The sequence below is a fragment of the Macroventuria anomochaeta genome (assembly GCF_010093625.1).
Source record: "Macroventuria anomochaeta strain CBS 525.71 unplaced genomic scaffold BU25scaffold_36, whole genome shotgun sequence".
NCBI lineage: Eukaryota > Fungi > Ascomycota > Dothideomycetes > Pleosporales > Didymellaceae > Macroventuria > Macroventuria anomochaeta.
This window is the reverse complement of record NW_022985397.1, coordinates 350,783-374,955: the sequence shown is the minus strand read 5'-3', so window position 1 is coordinate 374,955 and position 24,173 is coordinate 350,783. Positions and strand designations below refer to the sequence as shown.

At 52.7% G+C, this 24,173-nt stretch overlaps 13 protein-coding genes across 13 annotated transcripts in view; 9 read left to right on the top strand and 4 right to left on the bottom strand.

The window, feature by feature from the left end:
* Positions 1 to 3,200: 3,200 nt before the first annotated feature.
* On the top strand, positions 3,201 to 3,869 carry BU25DRAFT_349928 (uncharacterized protein; the record flags this gene model as incomplete). Its single annotated transcript, XM_033703280.1, has 1 exon — positions 3,201 to 3,869. A coding segment is annotated over one exon (669 nt), but the record flags the coding sequence as incomplete, so codon positions are not given.
* Positions 3,870 to 3,969: 100 nt separating this feature from the next.
* BU25DRAFT_400679 (Aldo/keto reductase) lies at positions 3,970 to 5,351 on the top strand (the record flags this gene model as incomplete). Its single annotated transcript, XM_033704977.1, has 4 exons — positions 3,970 to 4,497; positions 4,546 to 4,670; positions 4,722 to 5,011; positions 5,064 to 5,351. The coding sequence occupies exons 1-4, from the start codon at positions 4,049 to 4,051 to the stop codon at positions 5,349 to 5,351; spliced, it is 1,152 nt and encodes a 383-aa protein (XP_033557794.1). The 5' UTR covers positions 3,970 to 4,048.
* Positions 5,352 to 6,271: 920 nt separating this feature from the next.
* On the bottom strand, positions 6,272 to 7,412 carry BU25DRAFT_451319 (uncharacterized protein). The gene is made up of 2 exons (XM_033709747.1): positions 7,067 to 7,412; positions 6,272 to 6,910 (listed from the first exon to the last, which is right to left on the bottom strand). The coding sequence occupies exons 1-2, from the start codon at positions 7,071 to 7,073 to the stop codon at positions 6,366 to 6,368; spliced, it is 552 nt and encodes a 183-aa protein (XP_033557793.1). The 5' UTR covers positions 7,074 to 7,412; the 3' UTR covers positions 6,272 to 6,365.
* Positions 7,413 to 9,629: 2,217 nt separating this feature from the next.
* BU25DRAFT_494297 (uncharacterized protein) lies at positions 9,630 to 10,339 on the top strand (the record flags this gene model as incomplete). Its single annotated transcript, XM_033711768.1, has 3 exons — positions 9,630 to 9,941; positions 9,993 to 10,037; positions 10,089 to 10,339. Exons 1-3 carry the CDS (start codon positions 9,761 to 9,763, stop codon positions 10,337 to 10,339), a joined length of 477 nt encoding a protein of 158 aa, XP_033557792.1. The 5' UTR covers positions 9,630 to 9,760.
* Positions 10,338 to 11,567, bottom strand: BU25DRAFT_414335 (uncharacterized protein). Its single transcript, XM_033707252.1, has 2 exons — positions 10,905 to 11,567; positions 10,338 to 10,850 (listed from the first exon to the last, which is right to left on the bottom strand). The coding sequence occupies exons 1-2, from the start codon at positions 11,227 to 11,229 to the stop codon at positions 10,564 to 10,566; spliced, it is 612 nt and encodes a 203-aa protein (XP_033557791.1). The 5' UTR covers positions 11,230 to 11,567; the 3' UTR covers positions 10,338 to 10,563.
* Positions 11,304 to 11,954, bottom strand: BU25DRAFT_349974 (uncharacterized protein; the record flags this gene model as incomplete). Its single annotated transcript, XM_033703286.1, has 2 exons — positions 11,304 to 11,549; positions 11,625 to 11,954. 2 exons carry the CDS (start codon positions 11,952 to 11,954, stop codon positions 11,304 to 11,306), a joined length of 576 nt encoding a protein of 191 aa, XP_033557790.1.
* Positions 11,955 to 12,190: 236 nt separating this feature from the next.
* Positions 12,191 to 13,430, top strand: BU25DRAFT_400674 (uncharacterized protein). The gene is made up of 2 exons (XM_033704976.1): positions 12,191 to 12,430; positions 12,487 to 13,430. Exons 1-2 carry the CDS (start codon positions 12,199 to 12,201, stop codon positions 13,218 to 13,220), a joined length of 966 nt encoding a protein of 321 aa, XP_033557789.1. The 5' UTR covers positions 12,191 to 12,198; the 3' UTR covers positions 13,221 to 13,430.
* A 560-nt stretch (positions 13,431 to 13,990) lies between these two features.
* BU25DRAFT_400670 (uncharacterized protein) lies at positions 13,991 to 15,263 on the top strand. The gene is made up of 3 exons (XM_033704975.1): positions 13,991 to 14,062; positions 14,096 to 14,287; positions 14,349 to 15,263. The coding sequence occupies exons 2-3, from the start codon at positions 14,101 to 14,103 to the stop codon at positions 15,077 to 15,079; spliced, it is 918 nt and encodes a 305-aa protein (XP_033557788.1). The 5' UTR covers positions 13,991 to 14,062; positions 14,096 to 14,100; the 3' UTR covers positions 15,080 to 15,263.
* A 787-nt stretch (positions 15,264 to 16,050) lies between these two features.
* Positions 16,051 to 18,265, bottom strand: BU25DRAFT_414332 (glycoside hydrolase family 13 protein). Its single transcript, XM_033707251.1, has one exon. The coding sequence runs from the start codon at positions 18,008 to 18,010 to the stop codon at positions 16,244 to 16,246; it is 1,767 nt and encodes a 588-aa protein (XP_033557787.1). The 5' UTR covers positions 18,011 to 18,265; the 3' UTR covers positions 16,051 to 16,243.
* Positions 18,266 to 18,625: 360 nt separating this feature from the next.
* Positions 18,626 to 20,434, top strand: BU25DRAFT_434141 (general substrate transporter; the record flags this gene model as incomplete). Its single annotated transcript, XM_033708843.1, has 6 exons — positions 18,626 to 18,915; positions 18,967 to 19,158; positions 19,208 to 19,280; positions 19,338 to 19,496; positions 19,686 to 19,744; positions 19,795 to 20,434. The coding sequence occupies 6 exons, from the start codon at positions 18,626 to 18,628 to the stop codon at positions 20,432 to 20,434; spliced, it is 1,413 nt and encodes a 470-aa protein (XP_033557786.1).
* A 560-nt stretch (positions 20,435 to 20,994) lies between these two features.
* On the top strand, positions 20,995 to 21,657 carry BU25DRAFT_177202 (uncharacterized protein). The gene has a single exon (XM_033700875.1). It carries the CDS (start codon positions 21,106 to 21,108, stop codon positions 21,571 to 21,573), a length of 468 nt encoding a protein of 155 aa, XP_033557785.1. The 5' UTR covers positions 20,995 to 21,105; the 3' UTR covers positions 21,574 to 21,657.
* A 302-nt stretch (positions 21,658 to 21,959) lies between these two features.
* On the top strand, positions 21,960 to 22,814 carry BU25DRAFT_461964 (uncharacterized protein; the record flags this gene model as incomplete). Its single annotated transcript, XM_033710492.1, has 3 exons — positions 21,960 to 22,041; positions 22,125 to 22,403; positions 22,462 to 22,814. 3 exons carry the CDS (start codon positions 21,960 to 21,962, stop codon positions 22,812 to 22,814), a joined length of 714 nt encoding a protein of 237 aa, XP_033557784.1.
* Positions 22,815 to 23,436: 622 nt separating this feature from the next.
* BU25DRAFT_461963 (WD40 repeat-like protein) overlaps positions 23,437 to 24,173 on the top strand; it is a gene marked incomplete at both ends in the record, with an annotated part of 1,307 nt that continues 570 nt past the window's right edge. Inside the window, 2 exons of the mRNA XM_033710491.1 lie at positions 23,437 to 23,697; positions 23,751 to 24,084. Coding sequence (XP_033557783.1) covers positions 23,437 to 23,697; positions 23,751 to 24,084 — 595 coding nt within the window. The remainder of the gene's footprint in view (positions 23,698 to 23,750; positions 24,085 to 24,173) is intronic.

Genomic DNA, 24,173 nt, shown 5'->3' with positions numbered 1-24,173 from the left:
CAGTACGGAGAACGTACGAAACAGCGTGAGCCGCAGAGATTGATCCAGAGGTTCGCAAGCCATCGGGGCAATATCTTCCCCGTCTTTTCCCGACCCCAATCAAGCGGGTACTCGTTGAGCTTTAAAAAATATAGCGGTGTGAACCGATGTAGAATACTGATAGCTACGGTAAACGATAACGTAGGACTATCGGGTCAATGGAATACTGCGCTGTATTGCTATCTAGTTAGGAGGAGACGACTATATACCTGACCTGTAACACACTAGTCCAGGGTGGTCGATCAGGGGTATAGTCAGACACTGTACGGACCAACCGATACCGCAACAAGTAATACTGAGCTCCGGATCGGATACTGATTGCTCACTGGAGCTTAGAAACCTCTCCCACACATAAACTTCAAACGACAACGAGGCCAAGCCCTACAGCGCCGGGAGCACCATGGTTGTCCGGATGTGGTGTTCGAAATGTCCGTTTGTAATGGAAACGCAACTTGGTTCGACTCGCACCAACAAATGATGATGGTGGCGGTGATGTCGATATCGCCGGGGAAAGCGTTGTGTTGTTCGTCAATAACTTCGTAGGTGCTCCTGCCGCGTCGTAGGTGAGCTAATGGCGAAATTTACCTTCTCAAACGACGAAGGTGAGAAAGTTTCCTTACAGCGCAAGCCTAACTCAACGCTGTAGCAAGCTCGTGAGCGTTGTGGGTGTTGTACGCAGCCTTATCAGATTGTATTGAACTGCTGCCTATGCACAGGCTCATCCCAATGTTCGCCCAATTAGAACAAAGCATTGTAGTGGCTGGGTAGCGCTGTCTTTGGGAGCACATGTTGAATGGAAGTAGCTCTCCGGTGATATAAGGCAGGAGTATTTGGGCTGTTTACCGTTCTTATTGGGACTAGGGTCAATAGCTTGTATGGGCGATCTCTGACGCAGGTTTCTTGAACAAACACAAGAAACACAATCAATCGAGATCGTATTTCGATACCACACAGGTCCCACTTTCCATCTCGATTGCATCGTGAAAGGGGAGCAGCAAGTGTATCAACTCGGATTTGCGCCTGAGATTTTCAGAACTGCAGAGTGACGGAGCTGCAGTAGAATGACAAGTTGGTGGTTGTGTTGGTGGTTGTGTCTGTCGAGAGTGAGGGCGAGGACCAAGTGGAGGACGCTCGACGCACGTCCCTTTTTCTTTCTGACACCTCTTTCCCAGATACCGTGCTCGCTCATCCTCTTAACACCGCACACGGCTGTGGCTGCACGTCCTGCCCTCAGCATGCCATTCTTACTTGAGAATGAGCCACCTTGTGATCAGGATGACGATGGGTCAAAACAACACCATCTGTAGTAGTCTCCAGGCAACCACATGCCGCGCCTCGCTTGCAGATACTCCCGTGTCATGTTAAACAAAATTGACGGCACCGCGAGCTCCAAATCCATTCCACTTCATATCAATATGGTCACTCTTTTTGAAGATTTCGATCCCTACGAGGGATCTCAACGACGCCCCCCTCGAACGCCTCCGTTGGTCAATCTTCGATCCTGCAGGCATCGCAGGGATTCAGGTCGCAGACGATGTCGACGATCCCGAAACGAATGTGACGCCCTACACTGATGACCATCCCATTGCGTCGAAATACATGACTAAATCTCTGGCGAAGAAGATCATTTTCTTTGTCGAGGCTCTGGGGGAGTATGAGAGCCAATGGCACGACTACTACCACTTCATCGACCCTCATCCTGAACCGGAACGTCTCTAGGAATGCTGGCACGCTCTGGTTTTTCAACGCAAAGACAGTCTACCGTTGACAATTGAAGATGTTGTTACCCAGCTGCAAGCTCATTTCCGAAGGCTGTTCATCAGGAACAGAATACGGGAAGCATTGGCATGGATGTACAACTTGGGATTAGGCTATTTTGACGACGAAGGAAAGTATGTGGTGGATTATGAGGGCCACAACGAGGAGTTCGTGCCCGAGGATGTCAACATACTGCTTGAGAGCATTCAGCCTATGGGCATCGAAAAAGATGAAGGCTACCACAGGATGAACAGAGCTCTTTAGGTTGAGGGCGAGCATGGTGTCGATCCGGAACACTTTTGGAAGTATGGCCCCCGTTGAATAATTCGGCCTTCCGGCGCTTGAGATTCGCATCTGCATTGCTTTCCCAAAGGCTTCTGGAGCCTTGCAACAGCGTCAGTGTCCATTTCCCAATCAACAACAAACCATGTATTGGTCATGTATTGGTCATGTGTTCTCATATTTTCGGGAATTCTTCATGCAATCAGTCAACATTGACGTGTGCCAAGCTCGACAAGCCTCAGTCCGCGTACACGATATGTTCAGAGTGAGGTGTAGGAGCAAGCAAGTTGTTACCGATTTCTCATCCGGTCGCCAAGCGCTCGGTAACCCCAACCGACATTTGAAAGATCGAAAATTTCGAGACCGCACTCGCTCTCGCACACCGGAATTTCTGAGTTCTGATTGCTTCGCTGATGAATCCCAGCAGGGTACTAGCGAGCCGCTACAGTTTAGCGGCCGTTAGATCAAAGGACTTAATGCAGGTTGCTGACAGTCAAGAAAATTTCCGACCAGACGAAAACCGATGCAACGTCACTTAACTCCTTAAGGTTTTCGGCAATAGCAATGAAACCCGCTCGAACTCTGCACTTGCGGGGAAACGCAGCCTCATTGCGTGTCCAGGGGAGGTCTAGGATACCGATCAACGGCATGTCAGCTGTCTGCATATACCTGCAAAGTCCGCACCCAGGCTGACACCAATACGGCCCCATCAGCCCTTTGCGAGCCAAAATGTCAGCAAACCGTTTGTCAAACTCCCCGATTGAGGGCTCCGCGCAGCCTATCGAGCTGGGCTGGTCGTCTCAACGACTTGCGTTACGTGACAGCAGAGAAGATTGGACAGGCATTACCAACCCTGCTGAAAGGAGGAAACTGCAGAACCGGCTAAATCAGAGAGCCTGCAGTCAGTATTGTCCAGGTCTTGTGTAGAGGTCTACCATATTGACGATTGTTCTGCAGGAGAAAGAGCGCGGAAACAGAGTTCACGCGAAGCCTCAACAGTCACGGATCGCTCGGCATCCCAAGATAATGCACGATTCAGTGTGATCGTTCGGTCAAGTAGCACAGCTGCGCCACGATCACCACAAGGGTCAGAAGGCTCCGCGGTACTTGTTCCCAAGCGGCCACAGCCTCAAGGCTGCATGGCGTCGGTACCTGAAGTACAGGCCTTGATGAGTCGGTTCGCAGATCATGCATACGCCAGCTACATGCAAGGAGAGCCGGCCGTGTCTCATCTACCTCTTCTTGTTAGGTACAATGTGGCTACTTCACTAGCGACGAACGCTGCCCTCATGGGCGTCACCAAAGAGTTCTACAACTGGGAGGGCATATCGCCTATGAACAAACAAGGCCCGTTATTGGGTTTGAATTTCCACGATCAATTCGCAGACTGGCCGGTCACTCTGAAACCCACTCAACTCCAGCTCTCGATGGAGCACCACCCTTGGGTCGACTGTTTCCCATGGCCACGACTACGAAACAACCTGCTTATAGCCTTCGAGAATCCCGACGTATGCGACGAAGACGAGCTGTGCCACGATATTTGTGATTACGATGATCCAGAAAGAGAGCCAATGCTTCTCATCTGGGGGTCGCCCTGGGATCCACGCAGCTGGGAGGTCAGCGATGAATTTCTGAAGAAATGGGCATGGCTTCTAAAAGGCTGCGGAGACGTAGTCATAGCAACAAACCACTGGCGTGCACAAAGAGGTGAGGCGCTGATTACACCACAGCAGTTCGCGGACTGGGTAAGGCTTAGCCTACCGAAGCGATTGAGCCCCTCGGGAACATGACGGGCTTAGTGTCAGCAGTCTGCATACGCCGATCTACCGCGCATACGCACTTTTGCAATGACTTGCCAAGTATCGTGTCATATATAACCAGCGTCCGCGCAATATCCAGTCGTTCGCCATCATCCTCGGACGTTACCGCAACACAGCTTCAGCTCCTCTTCTCGACCAAACATCACACCATGTCCATCTTCGCACCTCCACCAAAGCCCAAGACGCAGATCGGCTGGCATCGCATCCTTTCTCCCACCGCCAACGTCAAGGTATCTCCCATTGCCATTGGCGGCATAAGCTTTGGTAACTCGTGGAGTGAGCTGTTTGGGAAAAGTGAGGATGCCTTCAAGCTACTCGATGCGTTCTACAAAATTGGAGGTAATTTCATCGATACTTCTAACGTCTACAACAGCGAGGAGTCGGAGAAGCTGTTGGGAGAATGGATGGAGACAAGAGGGGTGAGAGACCAGATGGTCCTTGCGACAAAGTACGGTGCCGGATACAAGTCTTGGAACCGTGAGGGTGTACCGTTACAGAGCAACTACACTGGACCATCGGCAAAGAGTATGCATGTCTCTGTAAGAGACAGCTTGAAAAAGCTCAAAACAGATTATATCGACATCCTTTACGTGCATTGGTACGCTGACACGGCTTATTTCGATCCATGTGAGCTAACAACATGAAGGTGGGATGTCAATTGCAGCGTCGAAGAAGTGATGCGCGGCCTGCATGCGCTGGTTATGGCAAAGCAAGTGCTCTATCTGGGAGCTTCTGATATGCCTGCATGGGTTGTCGTCAAGGCGAATGCTTGTAAGCCCCATCATCCATCGATCACATATTCTCACCCGCTGACCACTGCAGATGCGCGCCACAACGGTTTAACACCCTTCTCCATCTACCAGGGTCGCTGGAATGCAGCGTTTCGCGACATAGAATCCGAGATCATTCCCATGTGCGAAGATCAAGGCATGGCCATCACATCGTGGGCTTCGCTAGGCGGAGGACAGCTGACTACGAAAGAACAAAGAGAGAAGCTGAAGAAAGATCCGGACGCTGGTCACGGATACTACGAGGCGACTGAGAATGACATAAAAGTATGCGAAGTGCTGGAAGACCTGGCAAACCGGAAGAACGCCACACTGCAAGACATCGTACGCCATTTTCACCTGATTTTCACGAACACTAAGACTAATTCCCCGTTAGGCTTTAGCATACCTCTTCCACCAGTCGACCTACGTCTTCCCAATCGTCGGCGTGCAAACCGTCGAGCATGTCAACTCGATGCCGAACGCGCTGAACATCGATATTTCGAGAGAAGAGATCGATGAGATCCACAACGCCGCTCCTTTCGACCCTCTCTTCCCAAACAACTTCCTATTCGGCGGCAAGAAGTACAACACGAGGTTGACTGCGGCAGATCAGACGAACTATGCGATGGCAACTTGGATAAATGCCCCGCCTAAGCAGCCGCCGTATGCGCCGAGGTCTTAAATCAGCCCGGGGTAAAGAGAATAAGGACTGCTGGATTAAACGACGAGAACGGCACTCGACATTGATTGCATTCGGCCTTGTCCGCAGGGCGCTGCTAGACTCACGCTCAGACGGTCAATTCCTTTGTCTCGACCACTAGATCATTCTAGCTCCGTCCAACAATTCCTTGGCTTTTGTTTCTCGCCATCCGCCGCCTTGCTCACGACTACTACTATCTCGGCGTTTTTGACCATTTAGGAGCGCAACCACTCAAAAAAAAATAAACATGAACAGCTGCAAGCAAACGTTCATGACGCGTGGACGGAAGCTACGCCCCTCCTTCTTTGCTCCTCAACCTATCACGAAAAGCTTTCATCTATCCTGTAAAGCGAGACTGTCGTACGAACATCCTAGATCCCGTACATAAAAGAAAGAGAGTCCGTTGAGCTCATCAATCAGTTCAGGAAAGTTGTCGCACCAAATTAGTATTTCATCGTACATTGTCCCTGTCAAAACATCGTTAGTCAGGCCCGGGCGGAAGAAGAGTTCATTGATGCACCTTCGGTGTCATGAATGTCTCGGAGATAGCGATCTCGTCGCACTGGGACGCGCTCACTGTGATGAGGGTCAGAGGTTGGACTGAGAAACAACAAAGTAACATCAGTGTGGCTTACAATGATTGATCCTGTGACGACATCATTAGATGGGATGGTGGATGGTGGGGGACAACCAGGTCGCTGGCGCAAGACGGGCTAAACACGCAAAGACTTGGCCGACTAGTTTGTTTTGGGGTCCTGTAAAGTGAAAGAATCGCACGTGATGCCAGCTCATCAGCCAGCTCCAACCCGAGATCCTCCTCGGATGAACGCAAACGAGATGACAGCTGAGAATTGAACGATAAGGCAGGTGACGACGAGGATTGAAGAGTGTATGATGAAGGGGAGAAAATGACATTGTCAAAAGACAGGACGCCTAGCGCGGAAGGTATATCGAAAAGAACCAAAACCAAGAAACCACACTTAATTCCCTCCTCGTCTAGAAAAGCTGGCTGATATGCCTCTCCTTCACAAGCCCAAACTCATCCTTACTCTCCGCACTACTCCCACTCCCACTTCTCTTATGAGCATCCACATTGCTACTCCCCAACTTAGGACTACTCGCACCCAGCGTCGGCGTACGTCCACCAATACTCGGGCTACTAGCCGCACTTGCATTAGTGTTACTTCTCTTCCTGAACACGAGCCCAAGACCCCAGCCGGTACCCATGCTAGGGCTGTTGACCGACGAGTGGCCGAAGTAGGTTTCGTTCGAGGACATCTTGGGGGAGCTGAAGGATGAAGTGGTTGATAGGGCGGGGGAGGCGGCAGGCGATGCGGTATCGCGGCGGATGGAAGATGTACCGAGGGAGGGTGACTTCCAGAGGTACTTCTCTGCGAAGGAAGGGCCGCGGCGTAGTTGAGGGCGCTGAGCTTGTTGGAATTCGGCTTCGGCCATGCGAAGGAATTGCGCTTCGCTCATGGCAAGGCGGTCGAAGTTGTCAAAGGCAGACATATTGAGCTGATGTATGGAGAAAGGGAGGACTAAAGTTGTTTGTTATATTGGTCCTGGGTAAACGTTGAGGTAGAGACTGTAGTCGAGCGAGAATAATCGGTGTAAACGAGCGGCTGTCCTGTCGAGATCCGGCTCTTGGGATGTACTGAAGTCTTGCTTGAGGTTCGAGAATGCTGGGAACATACAATGCATGATATACTATTTTGCTATGCTATGCTGCAGAACGGTGCCCGAGGTGTGCCAACCGTCCGGACGGCCGACATGGGCGCCGCTTGACAGACCCTAGCGAGACGGACTGTCTGCATAGTCACGTACAACCAAGAACGGTAGTTCGGACTGCAAGTAAGCGCGAAACGGCCTCTCTATGAGACGAGGTTGTGACTTTCGGAGTTCATCAATGGGGCTGTGCCACATGATTGCCGAGTGGTGTAGGCGTTCCGGAAAGACCAGGTACACCCCGTGACTTGAGCGCCGACAGCCAGTCATCTCCCAGCACAGCAGAGAGTTGATAGATTGCTTTGGAAGCTTGACAGTAGGTGCATGTAGGTAAGAGGGGTAAGGTTATACAAGAAGATAGGTTTATACCCGTATGCCTGAACGTGCACACCCTATGCAAGACAATTCACCGGGATAAGGGAGCTAAAACCTAGTCTTTTGGGCTCTGTACGCAGTGCGTGCTCACAGCTACGCGGTCACCCGGCTCAAGGTCAAAGTCACGAGGCGTACCTAGTTTCTTCGAAACAACCTATACCAGGCCGAGCCCAAGAAAGACTACAAAAGACAAGGGTGTTTTGAGAAATGCGCTTCTCATACACAACAGCCCGCCCTGGCCAAGGGTCGACTCTACCTTCCTCCTCGGTACGGGATACGCGCGTCAATCGTGTACGCTTCGCGTATGCATCATTGCGTGCCAGGTAGTTGATTGTACAGCGAGGGGATTGCGACGCCAGCATAGTACCACAAACAAGGAACGATGCTAGAATAGCCCAGTTGCATTTGGTTGAGCGCGTGGATTGCTGCGTTTCTCAATGATAAGTGTTGCTGGCTGGCTCCGAGAGAAGAGGAGCTGAAGTCCGCTTCGGAGTTCAATTACACTATACCTAACGCAGTCTAGCTTCGGGATATGATCTGAACGTCGCTGCGATGCCTGCCACCATCCTCCTGAACACCATCATGAATGTCAACACTATGGCATCTTTACTGGTGCGTGAGGATACAACCTTCTGCAATTATCGCATACTAAGCCTCAAGGAAGCGCTGAAAAGGGGTGATCTGTTTTTTCCAGCCCTGGGCGTTTGTTGCCCGTCTGAAGGTCCTCACCAGTACGCGACCGCTCGTTCTCACTTCTCAGCATTCTGATTACCCAGTCATTCATGATTTCCTCCGCCTTGAGCTTCAGCAACTCCTCTTTCAGCCTGCGCAGGTGATCTCCTCCATCAATAGCAACATCGGAAGCATCCTGGTCGTGAGGTGTGATGAGCGTTCGATCGGTACTCGAGGCAGTCGCAGTATCGAGACTTCCTAGATCGTGACCTCGAAGGCGTGGATCCAGGTTGTGATGGACCACATTTCCTGAAGACATGGAGGCCGGTGATAACGTCGGTCCATCTGTTGCATTTCGCGCCGCTCCTTCTTGTTCTGAAGTCCTATTCTGCGCTGTCACCGACAAACTCAGTTCGTCTGACAACATATGAGGAGGCTTGTCACCGTGGAACCTAGCAACATCTGGATGCGTCACTATCGGTATGATGGGTTGAGTCGAACTGGAGTATGGCTGAACCATGCCGAGACCAGATAACACAGCCATATCCTTCTTGGAGGGTCGAATCTGGCGTCCGGACAACGCAGTCACATTTCTGTGGGCATAATATGTGGTTGAGCAATACAACATCAAGCAACTCTAGCGTCACGGTCAGTACTGCGTTCTCAGAGCATCTGCTCGTTTGGATGTCTGAATGGCTCGAGGCTGGAAGAGTACTAAATCTGCCAGAATGATCGCTCGTGTCACAGAACGGACAGAGATTCTGACATTTTGCAGAGCCGGGATGATGGCTTGCCCAACACGTGGCACATCACGTCACCCTTCTTGATGCGCCCCCACCTCCAAGCATTGATGTGATGCTGAGTTGATCAAAGTACGGACCCGCCGAGGGCAGATATCTTGCTGCTTGATATTTGGTCGCAGTCTTGACTTTTAGACGCCTGCGTAAGACCCGGAGACTGTTCGGCCTGCGCGCCCAGCGGTACCACATTCGAGCCTGCTGGGGCCCACTGCGTGCTATGAATGTCTTCATCAACCTTCTCTTCGGACAGTTCTGGAGGTAGTCAGTCTTGCAAGAGTCGCGATCAGTGGTTTTGGCGATCTACCTTAAGGTTCGAGCTGCTGCTGCCACCTTGCTGGATGCACATGGTCGTGGCTCACAGAGGTGGATTTATTCGCATCGTTGTATGTCTGCGAAAGCGACGCTGCATTGAATACCTACACACGCTCATCTGACGATTGCGCATTGAGTCCCTCTCTGGCCAGCGTCTGCGTAGTCATCGCCTCTGACCGTTCGGGCGACTAGTAGCCCATCACCTCGTCGAAGGCCTCCACGGTTACGTCTCAGTTCTGTCGCCGTCGATCATGTGCATCTCAGGCGCAGTGGCCTTGGTGCTGTACAAGGCTTGCACGAGGTACAAGCCCATAGCTTGATGGCGGACTCTGATACGTGAAGGCAAAGTGATGGGTCGACATGTCTCGATGGAATGTGTGCAGATCAATGAGATGAGGTTACAGGTTGGCTTGGCCCCAATCGACCAGCATGGTGCTGTTATCGATCGAGACCATTTCATGACGCTTCCAGTTCCCTCGCTGCTAGCAAGTGGCTTCTGTTGTTATGCGCAATTCTGGACTTGCGCAAGCGTACGCCGTTGGTTTCCATTGTGGATATGTACTCTCCGCGTTGAGTATGCAAGTCAAAGATGCATTCGATCAAGGCATTCAATCTTTCAAGAAGTCCGGTATGAAGTTCAATAACATAGCGAAGGCGAACCTGGTATGGGTGAAAGCGCATCCGTGTTAAACTGCCGCTATCGTCTTCCCTCTTATTCTGCTGGCCTGCACACCAGATATCCTCGGCATCGTCGGATTCGAGGCTAGTGGTATTGTTGCAGGTAAGCGTTCCAAAAATTCTCAGTGTGAACGCATCGCTGACGTTCCTCCAGGGAGCATAGCCGCGGGCGTCCAGGCCGGCATTGGCAGCGTCGCAGCTGGCTCAGCTGTCACAGTTCTCACAAACGCAGAAATAGGCGGCTATGGTGCAATCATCGTTTTTGATATGGCTTGGGCGGTGCCAGCTTCCATACTAAGCGCGATTCAGGGCGGCGACAACAACGATGATGACGGAGATGGCGACGAAGCGAGCGAGGGCAGGTCAAGGAGGAGTAGATCTCAAGTGGACAGTTGGCGAGGGTGAGTGAGCTAATGTAGTCCTAAAATAGCCCGAACGGAGAGACAACAGGGAAGGAGCGAGCCAGACGAAGGAAGGAAATGAACAGCCGAAGCACAAGCTTTTCGAACCACACCAGCTCGTTCCGTGTTAAGACATACCAGGAAAGTACGAGGCAAACCCAAGCACAGTGCATGGGAAGTTGGTTAATGGCGAATAATGTACCGGACCAAAGACATCTTTCAGATCCGTCAAATGCCGTCTAGCTTATCCATGTACATCTTGACCCCGACAGCACGCTTGGCCATATCCTGTGCAGTTGCAAGCCTCCAAAGTGTTGCGTCGACAACTGCAAAACGCTTACAAATGATATCGCTAATATCGGGACAAATGACCTGTAGTAGATCCCTCAACTTATCGCGCGCGACAGTGAGTGCCACGTCTTTGACAAGGATTTGGCTACCATCCCGAACGATGTCTGTATCGGTACATCGATGGTAAGCTTCGCGGACCCATGCGTCTAGGTCCTCCTCGGTGCCTGAAAATCATTATTGGTGCACAGCTGTCTAACGATGCATTCCATACAACTTACAGCCTGGGAGCGAAATGAGGGGCAGAGCCGGACCAGTCGACAAGATTGATGCGAGTTCTCTACGAGCTGTGCTGCTTGCAGGAGCCACCCAGAGGCAAGCGCAAAGGCGGTCCAGGTCAGCCGGTTCGACATCGAGTAGGGCCTGTGCACCCGGACTCCTCGGCGGTGCTCTTGGTCGTCCTTGTAGATCCAGGAGATACCTAAGATAATCGGCGAGCTCGTCTCCATTCATCTTGCGGTGATGCGGCGTAGTCGTGACCAATATAGGACTACACACCCAGCAGATCGTCTCGAAAACCATATATCCTGAGTCGAGTGCTGCCATTGCTGGAGCAAAGCGGAGCGGGTATCTCCACGCATGACAATCATGACGCGTTTGCAACCGAATGGTAAGACGTCTCAAACGGCGACCCAGCTGCCACTCCAGATCCCATCGGTCTTGCAGCCGCCACAGGTTGCGTGGTCGCATCCGGTAGGCTTGGTGAAGTCGTACTCCTCCCACGTAGTAGTCTGTTCCGGGTCGTCTTCCCCCATGACAACATCGTCGTCTTTCTTACTCTCTGGCTGCTTCTCAGCCATTGCATCAGCGGCCGGCGCGCTCGCATCCACCTCCACAGGCTTATCCTCCTCCTTCTTCTCCCCTTCCTTCTCCCCCTCCTTCTCCTCTTCCTTCTTCTCCCCCTCCTTTTTCTCCCCCTCCTTTTTCTCCTCCTTCCCCACAGCAGTCCCCACTTTCTTAAACCCACCTCCAATCTTCGTAAACCCCTTGCCCAACCCCCCACTCCCTCCCCCACCAATCTTCGTAAACCCCTTCCCTGCCAACGCCCCCTTGCCCTCCAACCTCTGCAACTCAACGCCCTGCTTCGGCTTCTGCCCTTCGGCGTCATTGCTGGCGGTCAGCTTCTTCATATCGGCCAAGCGCTGGCGGTGGTTGTGGTCGTAGGAGCGCAGGTGGTTCTCGTAGTCGAGTTGGCGCGGGTAGCCTTTGTCGCAGATGGTGCAGTTGAAGAGGCGCATGGCGTTGGGGACGGGGTTGTTTCGGGGTGGCATTGTGGTGGTAGTGGTTGTGTGTGTGCGGTGTTGAGTGAGATCTGTGTGGCGTTGGGTGTACAGTTCGAGTGTCTTGTGTTGCTGGTGTTAAAGTGCAGACAAGCTCAGATGACATGGTGAGGCTCGACAGTCCTGCATACCCCAGCCAACCTCGGTCTGCACAGACGCGGACCCACACCGCACTTCACCGCCCCGGCAACCTATCAACGTCGCCCGAATCAGCAACTTCACCAGCACCACAACCATGGCGTCGCAAAAACCGCCGGCGCTGCCGATGCTCCGCGATGAGGAAGCGGGCGTAATGGGCCTGACGGAAGTCGAGCCCAGCCCTGTAGACGAAACACCCGCCGAGTTCAAGGAAGGATACTTTCCATCCGCAGGAAATGGGGAGCGAGATGGGCAAGAAGAGTTCGGGTTGCCGCGGACAACGACGACGACGTTGGGGTTAGGCGGTAGCCATGGGCCGGTGTGGTGGTGTACGCTTCGTCCTGTCCGCACTTTCGGGATAGTCAGAAGACTGACATTGCGACAGTAACGCGCCTACAAAAGTACTCCTCCTACGCATTCGGCGTCTTCACCGCTTTCCACATCGCAAACACCTCCCTTATCCCCCTCGCCGTCCGCTCCGTGCCCGAAGCAAACCGCTACCTCCTCCTCACGCGCCCCTACTACCAATCCACACTCGCCGAGCCCCTCGTCGTCGCCCTCCCGCTCCTCGCACACATCACGAGCGGCGTCGCCCTCAGGCTGTATAGGAGGAGCCAAGCGCTCCAACGCTACGGCGCCGAAACACGGACAGACAAGCGCTCGATCCCCTGGCCAGCGCTCAGCGGCACGTCGCTACTAGGCTATATCCTCCTCCCGCTCGCCAGTTTCCACGTGTGGACCACGCGCATTCTCCCGCTGTACATGCACGGCGACAACAGTTTGATCAGCCTCTCATACATAAGCCACGGCTTCGCGACACACCCCTTCATCTCGTTCGCCGGTTTCACAGCGCTGGTGGGGACGGGCGTGTGGCATTTTGCGTGGGGCGTTGCGCAGTGGATGGGCTGGAAGCCGAGTCAAGTGTCACCGTATTCCGAGCAGAGGGACTTGGATAAGAAGAGGAGGTGGTATGGCATCAACAGTGTTGCTGCGTTGGTTGCTAGTGTTTGGCTTGCAGGCGGGCTTGGTGTGGTTGGTAGGGCGGGGAAGACGGTAGGGTGGATTGGGAGGGAGTTTGATGAGTTGTACAGATATATCCCCTTCATGCACAGCTCATGAGGGAAACATGATATGGAAGGAGATGACGGGGAAGAAAGAGAGGAAGGAAGAAATCATGGAAGAGCTTGAATTGTATGTATGATTGGATGTTCAGATGCATATGATGGTAGCGACATTGTTCGTTGTTTTGTAGGTATACCCCGCGAATGCTATGATAGACTTGCATACAGCTCTGCATAGCTGTTCCACGTAAACGTCCTCGGTGTCGACTACGAACATCCTATATATCGATCATCGATCTGATAGCTACCAATGCGTCGACTGGTATTTGGTCATTCCCAGCATCTGCTGTGTATGTCGTTGGTTCTTACCTGACGGCGCGGTACTGGTGGTTGCCTGATTAGGCCTAGCTTTTCTCTACCGCGTCGGCTCTCCAGAACTCCTCCGTAGCTCTCATCCATCACTTTCAAGCTCCACTTTTCCTTTGACATCGTAGTACCAAGGACCACCAAAAACATTAACCCAGGCTCACAGCTCATCTGTTCGACCTGAAGAAACAGACTGCCACGCCGCCTCGTTCTTCTCGTTTTTCTCGCTCCTCGGCATTAATCATGAGCCGCCGAACTCCCGATCCACCGACGATGCTCTGTTGCGCGGTGCCTCCGAGCCTCCGAGCACTCAACTTTCGGTCACAATAAGGAGGTATTGGGCGAAATGCGCAGATTCATATCAAACCCGTGTTCTGATATGGAGCGAACATATATACCCACTTTGTTGCTGCAGCGACTTCCAGCATCGACATCCCGCAACAACGACTTTTGCATCAGTTGAGCCTTAAGCCTCCTGCCAATAACGTACCATCTCACTGGATAAAGTAGAACGCCTGTACTCGAAGTCCGTATTCGTTGAACCTCTGAAAGTCCATTCTGACCCCGCGTAGATGAGCCAAGGACCACCATATCTGCCTCGAGTCTGGGCTTTGGGCGGAGCACCCAACAAGTCCATTGACATTCCCGTCACATCAATCTGTCTTGCGCTCTACATATGCGGAGCCGCAATTCATATGACCATCTTGCAGTTAAATAATCGGCGAAGACACAAGTTCTTGTTTTCTGGCGCTCTATTCGGTACGTCAAGTTTCGCTGCAGTCCCACCTGAAACTTGGACTTGTACTAATAACCAGTACAGGCTTCTGCATGTCCCGAAGCATAACCTGCAGCTTGCGCATCTCCTCAGTAGTTTATGCTCACAACATCCGCCTTGCCATCGCAGCACAGATCTTCACCGCCGCGGGCGTTCTTATAATCTTCGTCATCAATCTTCTCTGGACACAGCGCCTAGTGCGCTCCCTCCATCCTCAATTCGGATGGCACCGCGTGCCCTCCACGATCCTCAAGATCCTCTGGCCACTCATCGGTCTCACACTCGCTGTGCTCATCACAGCAACCGTGCAGTCGTTTTACACCCGCCGCCCCCGAACTCTGTTTATCGACCGCGCACTGCAACTCTACGGCACGACTTTCCTCGCAATACTTTCGTTTCTGCCCATTCCGATCCTGCTCCTCGCATTCACGGTACCACGTAACCAAACTCCGGATACCTTTGGTCGCGGCCGCCTCCGCACCAAAGTCGTCGTCCTGTTGACTGGCACGGTGCTCGTGTGTTTCGGTGCGAGTTACCGTGCGGGCACGATGTGGCTTACACTCGTCCAAAACACTTCTCCCCTACCTGCGTACTACCACAAAGCGGCGTTCTACATTGTTGACTTCGGTGTGGAAATCCTTACCGTCTACCTGTATGCAATTACGCGGGTGGATCAGAGGTTCCATATTCCGGATGGAGCTAGGGGGCCGGGAAGCTATTCGCAAAGTGAGCCGCTGGGGGAAGATGGTGAGGGGAAGTGGTTGGAGTTGAGTTAGGTAATGGTCAGCATGAAAGGAGTGCTAGAGTGGAGCAGAGGCAACGGCACGCAAAGTCGTTGCATTGGCAGACCCCATTTTTGTACAGATGGTAGGGGCGCGAAGAAGTATATCACCGCGCACAAATAGATGGTTGGGCATGATCAAATGCTATGTAGTATACCTTACAAATTGTATGATAGACTTTCTGTGACGGTTTATGGAGTGAAGAGGTCATGTCTGCCACGTGTGCTGGTGCAGTGCTCTTGCCTGTTCCAATAGCACTTTCTGTCTGAACGACAGATACGTCATGTAAACAGACCCTGATGGCCCGGTGAGAGAGACAGAACACTGAACAAGAACAACAACAATATATACCGATTTTACTGCTTCGGGCGGTTACCCCTGACTTACTGCCCCGCGCGGTTACACCTTCACTTATTGCATTTACTGCAACACTTTCCCAAATCGACTGTTTGCTCCTAATCCTCAAACGTTCTTTGAATCTTTTTGGTTTTCCTGCTTCTTGTTCGGCTGCTCATGCTAGAGAATCACCACTCTCTGACTTAGCCACAGTCGCTCTCATTCCCCGACGGCGCTCTCTGTACACCGAATCAAGTATCGCCACAACAATCACAACCAGTCCCAACGGCGCTACGGCACTTACCGCAGTGGAGGCTTTCGCCTCCGCGCTCGATTCGCCTAGAGCTGAAAGATTCCCATAATGCCCATGATTCAAAAGTACATTCGACATATCTCGCGGGGTAGCGAAGCAGAGTTGAGTGATGTGGAAGGAGCGGTGGTGATTGTGGTAAAGGGTGTTGGCATGCGTGAGCGGAATTAGATGGGAAGGCGGCGTGGAAGGGGTTTGGGAGCTGTTGACCCGGTTCTGTGCGGGATTTCACTGTATGGTAGGTTATGACATGTAGGATTGGGGAGTGAATCGGTGACGAAAACGGAACTTGGGTGAACCGTACAACCAAAACAATGTTGACTACATATCGAGTTTGCCGTTTTGCATATGCCTTAGAGAAGCTGGCAAAGGCTGGCAACGTCAATTGCACTACCACTGTACACCGAGGAGCGTCTACAGCGTTGTCGTACCGAGACTCGGGGAGTGCCCGCTTGTGAAGCGAGTGAATGTTGCATACCTACTCCATGAAGTAGACATGCCGAACGTCTCGACTAGTAGTTTATGTACACTCTCCCCTCAAGCGGCTGCAAAGGCCCTCCCACAACCTTCCCATACGAGCTAACAAGCATCTCCATGCCCTCAATCTCTTTTGTTGGCAAACACTGAACTTCAAGACGGAAGTTCAACAACACCACCGCCGTCTTCCCCTCATATCGTTTGCGATACACAAACGTATCCTTGCCTTCCGGATCCAAAAGCTCAAAAGTTCCGTACACAAAGACATCCTTATGCTCCTTCCTCAGTCTGAGCATCTGCTTGTAAAAGCTCAACACGCTCTGCAGATCCCCTTCCTGGGAGCTGGCATTGATCTCGGGATAAAGATCATGTACTCTCATCCACGGCTTTTCCCTCGAGAACCCCGCGTTTGGTGTGTTGTCCCATTGGAACGGTAGACGCGCATGATCACGCGCCAAAAGCTGTAAGCCCTTCTTGATCCTCTCCTTCCTCCCCGGGTCCGTGCCATTGTCATCCAGCCTCACAACCTCGGCCCAGTAATTTTGGCTCTCCACGTCTTTGTACTCCGTCTCGATATCCCAGTGCTCAGGCGCATTGATCATCCCGATCTCCTGGCCCTGGTACAGGAAGAGCGTGCCGCTCTGCGCAACGAGCCAGAGAGCAAGAATCTTGGCGCTCTTCTCGCGCCATTCTGGTGCGTCGTTTGCGTACCGCGAGATGGAGCGGCCGTTATCATGGTTTTCGTTGAAGACGGTGGTCCATGCGTCAGTGCCGTCGATGAAGGTCTGCCATTTCGACACGATGCGCTTCATTTCTGGAAGCGTCCATGAAGCGATGTCGTATTTGGATGTTCCGCCCGGTGGGCCTTGGCCGAGGTGTGTGATGTCGAACTGGAAGACCATGTCGAGCTCCTTTTCCCGTGCTGAGACGTAAGGAATGACGTCTGAGGGGTTGGGACAGAGCGAGAGTTCGCCGACTGTGGCGAGAGGGAGACCGTCGTATGTGCGGTAGTGGCTCAACACTTCTGTGTTCATTTCCTTGATAAATTCGTGGATGCGCGGGCCATTGCACCACTTCTCCGGCGCGAACTGCGTGAAGGATGTGGGATCGGCGATGATTGCGTCGGTAAAGGGAAGGACTTTTGAGTATTTGTTGACCGTATCGATGCGAAAGCCGTCGATGCCTTTGTCCAACCAGAAGCGCATTGCTGAGTCGTATATGGCTTTGCGGCATTCTTCATTTTCCCAGTTTAGGTCTGGCTGGGATTTGTCGTAGAGATGCAGATAGTACTCTTCAGTGTGCTTGTCCCATGTCCAGGTCCCGCCTGCGAAGTACGAGCGATAATTGGTGGGAGACACGCGGTTTCCTTCGTCATCGTAGCGTGCAGGCTGCCAGAAGTACCAGTCTCTTTTAGGGTTGTCCTTCGAACTTCTGCTTTCTTTGAACCAAACATGCTGGTCACTTGTGTGGTTGACTACCAAGTCCAGGATGAGCTTCATGTCATTCTTGTGACACGCTACGATTAATTCTTCGACGTCTTTGACTGTGCCGTATGGTGCGTATACATCCTCATAATTTGAGACATCATAGCCCATGTCAATTTGAGGCGAATCGAACATCGGCGATAACCAGACCACGTCTACGCCTAGCGATGCAATGTACTCAATCTTCTGCAAGACTCCTGGAATGTCACCCCAGCCATCGCCATTGCTGTCTTTAAAGCTTGCTGGGTAGATTTGGTAGAAGGTCGCCTCTTTCCACCAGACGCGTTTGTGGTATAGAGGGTCAGCCTGAGGCGACATGCTGCCTGGAGTCCGTCAACCCTGTAGGAATTCGCTAGCACAGTATATACTGCAAGGTAATAGAGAGTGATGCGGCCCCAGGTAGATCGCGAGCAACGATTGGCGGGCTTTTGAGCAACGCCTGGAGAGTAAGGACCGTTGATTGAGAAGCCTGAGGAAGAGGTTCAAATGTAGAATGCATTTGAGCGACTCGCGGCGCTAGCCATGCCCTGTCGCAGAGCTACAGATCGCCTTAAGAAGTCGGTGCTGCACGCGGTTGATTTGGTGAAGTTCAAGCATGCGCTATTCAGGTGGCACCCCGCACGTTGACGACTCCGACTTGGTCCGCTTGCCTCCGACTTGGCTCCAATAGGGAAAGTCCCTGTCAGTTCTCGTGAGAACGGTCCCTCACGATGCTTCGAGCGTAGTGTGAGCGATTTCGACAAGTTGAGGATCATGGGGTACTGCAGAAGGGAAATATGGGGCGTGTTCGTTTGACCCCAGGTTTCCCGTCCCAAGGTTGTACTGAGTTTAGAAACGATCATCCCTGTCTCCATGGCTGGCATATAAATCACACAATGCCTTGACGTTGCGATAACGTCTCTCAGCAGCCCTCCTATTTTTCACACTGTCGACATGGCAGACAGGGAGACTCAGCAGCCCATTGCGGCTCATCTCGTCGCTCCAAACGAAGAGGCCCAACATGCTGCGGATGACGAAAAGTCGATGGGTTTATTTCAAGCCATCAGGCTGTACCCGAAAGTTGTTGGCTGGTCAGTCGTTCTTTCAAGTGCGCTGATCATGGAGGGTTACGATCGCGCGCTTCTTGGATCACTGTACGGAAGTTCGATGTTCAACCAAAAGTATGGCCTACTCAATGAAAGGACCGGCAAGTGGGCAATTCAGCCGAACTGGCAGAGCGCGCTGTAAGTAACTATTCTATGGATCTCGCGCATTATACTAACAGCGAATTGTAGGTCTAATGGCGCTCGTGCGGGAGAGGTAATCGGTCTGCTCATTAACGGCTTTGTTAGCGAGCGTTACGGCTATCGCAAGACCATGATCGGCGCCTTGATTGCAATAACGTGCTTCATCTTTGTATTGTTCTTCGCCCCCAACGTCCAAACCCTTGTTGTTGGCGAGGTGTTCTGTGGCATTCCATGGGGCATGTAGGTAGTCCATGTTGAACAACAAGAATTGAGCACTTATATGAGACAGGTTCCAGACTTTGACAACTCAGTATGCCTCCGAGGTTGCACCCGTGCAGTTGCGACCGATCCTGACGACCTTCGTAAACATGTGAGTGTGCCCTGCGGATTGCACAACCTTTTCACTGACTTTGGTCAAGTGTTGGGTTATGGGTCAGTTCATTGCTGCCGGTGTCAATCGAGCTTGCGTCTTGCGCGAAGACCAATGGGCATACAGAATCCCATTTGCGATCCAGTGGATCTGGCCGCTTCCAATTGCGATTGGAGTCGCCCTTGCTCCTGAGTCACCATGGTGGCATGTCCGTTGAGGAGACAAGGCAGGTGCCAAAGCCGCGCTGCTCCGCCTCACTTCGCCGGAGAGTGATCTGAACTTCAACCCTGACGAAACGATTGCGATGATTGAACACACAAACGAGATGGAAAAGAATATGACGGAAGGTACAAGATGGAGAGACCTGTTCAGGGGCACCGATCTTCGATGAACGGAGATTGTGTGTTTTGCCTGGATCGCTCAAACCATTTGCGGTACCAATATTATGGGTTATTTGTGAGTTCGATCCCGGTTTCTGTCAGGGATCAGCGACTGACCATCTACAGCGCATACTTCATGCAACAAGCCGGACTACCTACCATACAGTCGTTCAACATGTCGATGGTCTCCCTCGCACTGGGTCTGATTGGTACGATGGGCTCATGGTTCCTCATGCAAAAGCTCGGTCGTCGCACGATTCACTTCTCAGGAGCTTGCACATTGTTTGTGCTTCTGATCATCGTCGGCTCGTGCTCGTTTGCCGGGAACGATGCTTCAAACTGGGCTATCGGTGCCGTTCTCATCGTGTTCGTCTTTATTTACGACTTCACGATTGGCCCGGTCACATACTCGATCGTCGCCGAGATGCCATCAACGCGACTGAAATCGAAGACGATCAACCTTGCTCGAGCGCTGTACAACACGTCGAACATTGTTGTGAACGTCCTGACGAACTATCAGCTCGGCAGTGGTGGTTGGGCCTGGGGAGCAAAGACGGCATACTTCTGGGCTGGCACCTGCGGCTGCGTGGTCGTGTGGGTGTACTTCAGATTGCCAGAACCGAAGGGCAGGACGTATGCCGAGCTTGACGCATTGTTCGAGGGCAAGGTCAGCGCGAGAAAGTTTGCGCGCACGCAAGTAGACCCTTACGGCCGTGGTATCGGCGTTGAGAAGGTGGAAGGGAAGGAGGTTGCGAACCCTGAGTGAAAAGAGTAAACGGACGCTAGCGCGTTTTGGCAGCCACGCCACAACGATTGAAGAAGTATCGCTCGAGCATCATGAATGATCATAATTGGCACAAAGTTCCATCATTCCAATCTCAGAATACCCGACGAAGACTCGATCCTTGATATCCCTGCAGACATCACGTGAACTTTGTTGATCCATGAGTGTTCCTCTGCCAGTGGCATCTATGAAATGTATAGCCGCCATCGAGACGAATCCCGACAATACAAATGGCGTCCACGAGGAAAGTAATTCCAAAAGCCTGTGATGCTTCCCGGCGCCGAAAGGTCAAATGCAACGGGCACCAGCTCTGCTCAGGCTGCTTGTCGGTGAACTTGACGTGCGCTTACGATTCACCAAGGAGACAAGGAGGGCGTACATTCTTCCTATACGGTGCCTATGCTGGACTTGGAGGTTACGAACAGGGCTGATTCTGTAACTACGTGGCTTAAGTCACATGATATTCTATTGAGAAAGGCACTGCCCGAGGGCAAGTGCACTTACCTCTGAGCCGAGAGCTCCTGTACACGAACATCACCGAACAACACAGATAGCAATACAACCATTGACCACAGCCTCCCACCGACACTGCTCACGCAGTCACAGAATCTATCTTTGTGAAGCCACAACACTCTCCACTATGCTGAAGAGAGATGCAGTCAGTTGGTACGACCAAAGGGCGAATAGCTGCAATTTCTGGATCTTCTTTATATCTGAACAGTATATCAATCGCCATTTGCATGCAGAAACTTCACTTACACGGTGTACGGAGAAGTCGACCCATCACACTCCAAGTCACATCATCTAGTCCCACACTCGGCAGCACCCATGCGCCTGGCCTTCAGCTCCTCGGTTCCGTGTTTGAACCACTGATAAAGATCTTCTTCGCAGTATGGAACGGTTCGAGCAAAAGTTGCAGCAAAGAGTGGCTGGTTGAACTCGAGCGAGATGTTCGAACTGCTCTGCCACCCGTTCTTGAGGTGTCCAACGAAGAGATTGCGAGCCTTCGTGTATCTCAATTCTGGCTGCGCATCAAGCTTTGGGAACTATTTCCACGCTTTAGCTTCTTGTCGACCGAGTCGGTTTACGATTGCACCGTCTGTAGACAAGTTTCCACCTAAGCAGACTGCAAGCACACAGAACATTGCGTTCGGCAACAGTAAAGATAGCATCCAGGCAGGAAACATTCACAGCAACACACGACTTGGACGACGTTGAGTTTTGGGGTTGTAGCTAACAGCAACTTAGCGATAGAAATCGATGTGAAGGATACTCCTGAGTAAGTCAGTCAATGCGGTGCGTCGACGCGTAAAACAGAAGCCATGACGAGGCTGGCGGGACGAGCGGGTCGACGATCGGACGCATGCTTGGCCTCAGCCGTAGGCCTCACGTTGACTGCTCGAGGTCGCCAGGGTGCAGGTCGCTAGGCTGAGTGAGGCCCAGCAGGCGCTTCGCCGCAGAACACCTTCACCGCAGACACCATCGCATGCTCTGCTGCAGCGATGCCATGGCCTCCACGACATCCACGATAGCCTTCGGCAACGCCTACTCCAGCCTCCAAGCCAATACCGGTACCATCAACGGCTCTGGTAGGTTGCAGCACCACCCCACCCACGGCTTGCGGGCCTATAGTCGGGTTCCGAGTAGGCACGGGACGCTAACACAACATTAGCGCACGAGAACAGCCTCGGTCGTCTACCGCGCGCCGAAGACGCGGTCTTCAACTCGTACGCCAAGCAGCACGAGCCTGGCTGCTTCCCCGACACGCGCGTCGACCTCCTGCGCGAGATACACAGCTGGGCGGACGGGCCAGATAAGCAATGCATCTTCTGGCTGAGCGGGCTGGCGGGCACGGGCAAGTCGACCATCGCCCGGACGGTTGCGCGCAGGTACTGCGAGAAGCAGCGTCTCGCCGCGAGCTTCTTCTTCTCGCGCGGCGGCGGCGACATTGGTCACGCGGGCAAATTCGTGACGAGCATCGCGGCAGCACATCAGCGACGCAGTTGCAGAGCGTAGCGATATTGTCAACCAGTCGCTGCGTGACCAGTGGCAGCACCTCGTCTGCCGCCCGCTGTCAAAGCTGCACGAGCCAGAGCCAGAAACATGCGTCATAGTTGTCGATGCGCTCGGCGAGTGCGACAGCGACAGCAACATCCGCACCATTGTGCAGCTGCTGGCCGAGGCGCGGTCGTTGACAGGTGTCCGGCTGCGGGTGTTGCTGACAAGTAGGCCGGAAGTGCCGATTCGACATGCGGAGCACAAGGATGTTGTGCTACACGCCATATCGCCGTCGATCGTCGACCACGACATAGGGCTTTTCCTTGAGTACCACCTTAGGATCATCGCAAAGGAATGTTATTAGGCTGACGACTGGCCGGGTGTAGAGGCCATCAGACTGTTGATGCAAAGTGCAAGCGGTCCGTTTATCTGGGCCGCTACTGCCTGTCGGTTCATGCAAGAAGGCGGACAGTTCGTTGCTGACCGACTGCGCGCTGTTCTCAAGGACAGTTCCTTTGCAGGCGACTCACCAAAGAACAGTTCATCCAGCGACGATTCTTGCACAGACGATTGCTTCAAGATTCTACCCGAAAAGCGATTGGACAGCATATACCTTACAGTCCTCAAGAGCCCCGCTCGCCGATACAGAAAGCAGGAAAGGAAAAGATGGTACACGTTAATCAGAGAGACACTAGGCGCCATCGTGCTTCTGCAATCGCCGCTTTCTGCGCCTTCACTTAGCACAGCTACTCCGCGTTCCTGCAGAAGATGTTCATCGAACACTATATGAGCTGCACTCTATCCTAGACGTTCCACAGGATCCGACCTGCCTAGTGCGTCTGCACCACCATTCTTTCCGTGACTTCCTGCTCAATAGAAAGTGATGCGGTGACGACAGCTTCTGGGTAGACGAGAAGAGCACACACGAGAAGCTGGCGTCTCGCTGCTTTGAGCTTGTGTCTGCGCCTAGCGGCCTTCGACAAGACATGTGCAACCTCTCAAAGCCCAGGACACGGAGAAGCGAGATAAATGAGGAGATGGTGGCTAGCAGCCTACCGGCTAAGCTGCAGTATGCGTGCCGCTACTGGGTCGATCACCTCGAGCACAGCCAGCGCAGCGTCGCCGACGGAGACGCAGTGCTTGTCTTCATTCAGACGCACCTTTTGCACTGGCTCGAAGCGATGAGTCTGATGCGGGAGACAGGCCAATGCGTGCGCTTGCTATCAAGACTGCAGGCGCTGGTGGCGGTAAGGAATTTTGCATGGTATAAGTATTTGTTCTCAACTAATTTGCATCGTAGCCGTCTGGAGACGCATATTTAGCCTTCCTCCGCAATGCGAACCGATTTGTGCTGCGTTTCTGTTCGATCCTAGCAGAAGCACCCTTGCAAGTCTACTCGTCAGCGCTTGTCTTCGCACCAGAGACGAGTATTTTCCGGAAGACGTTTGTCAAGCAGGTCCCACAAGCGGTGGAAATGCTTTCGGACAGAGAAGGAGACTGGGACGCGTGTCGCAGCGTGCTGGAGGGCCATTCAGACAATGTCAATGCGGTGGTGTTCTCGCGAGACGGACAGCTGGTCGCCTCAGCATCCGACGACAGGACAGTGCGAGTGTGGGAGACGGCAACGGGCACCTGTCGGTACGAGCTGAAGGGCCATTCAGACGACGTCAACGCGGTGGTTTTCTCGCGAGACGGACAGCTGGTCGCCTCAGCATCCGACGAC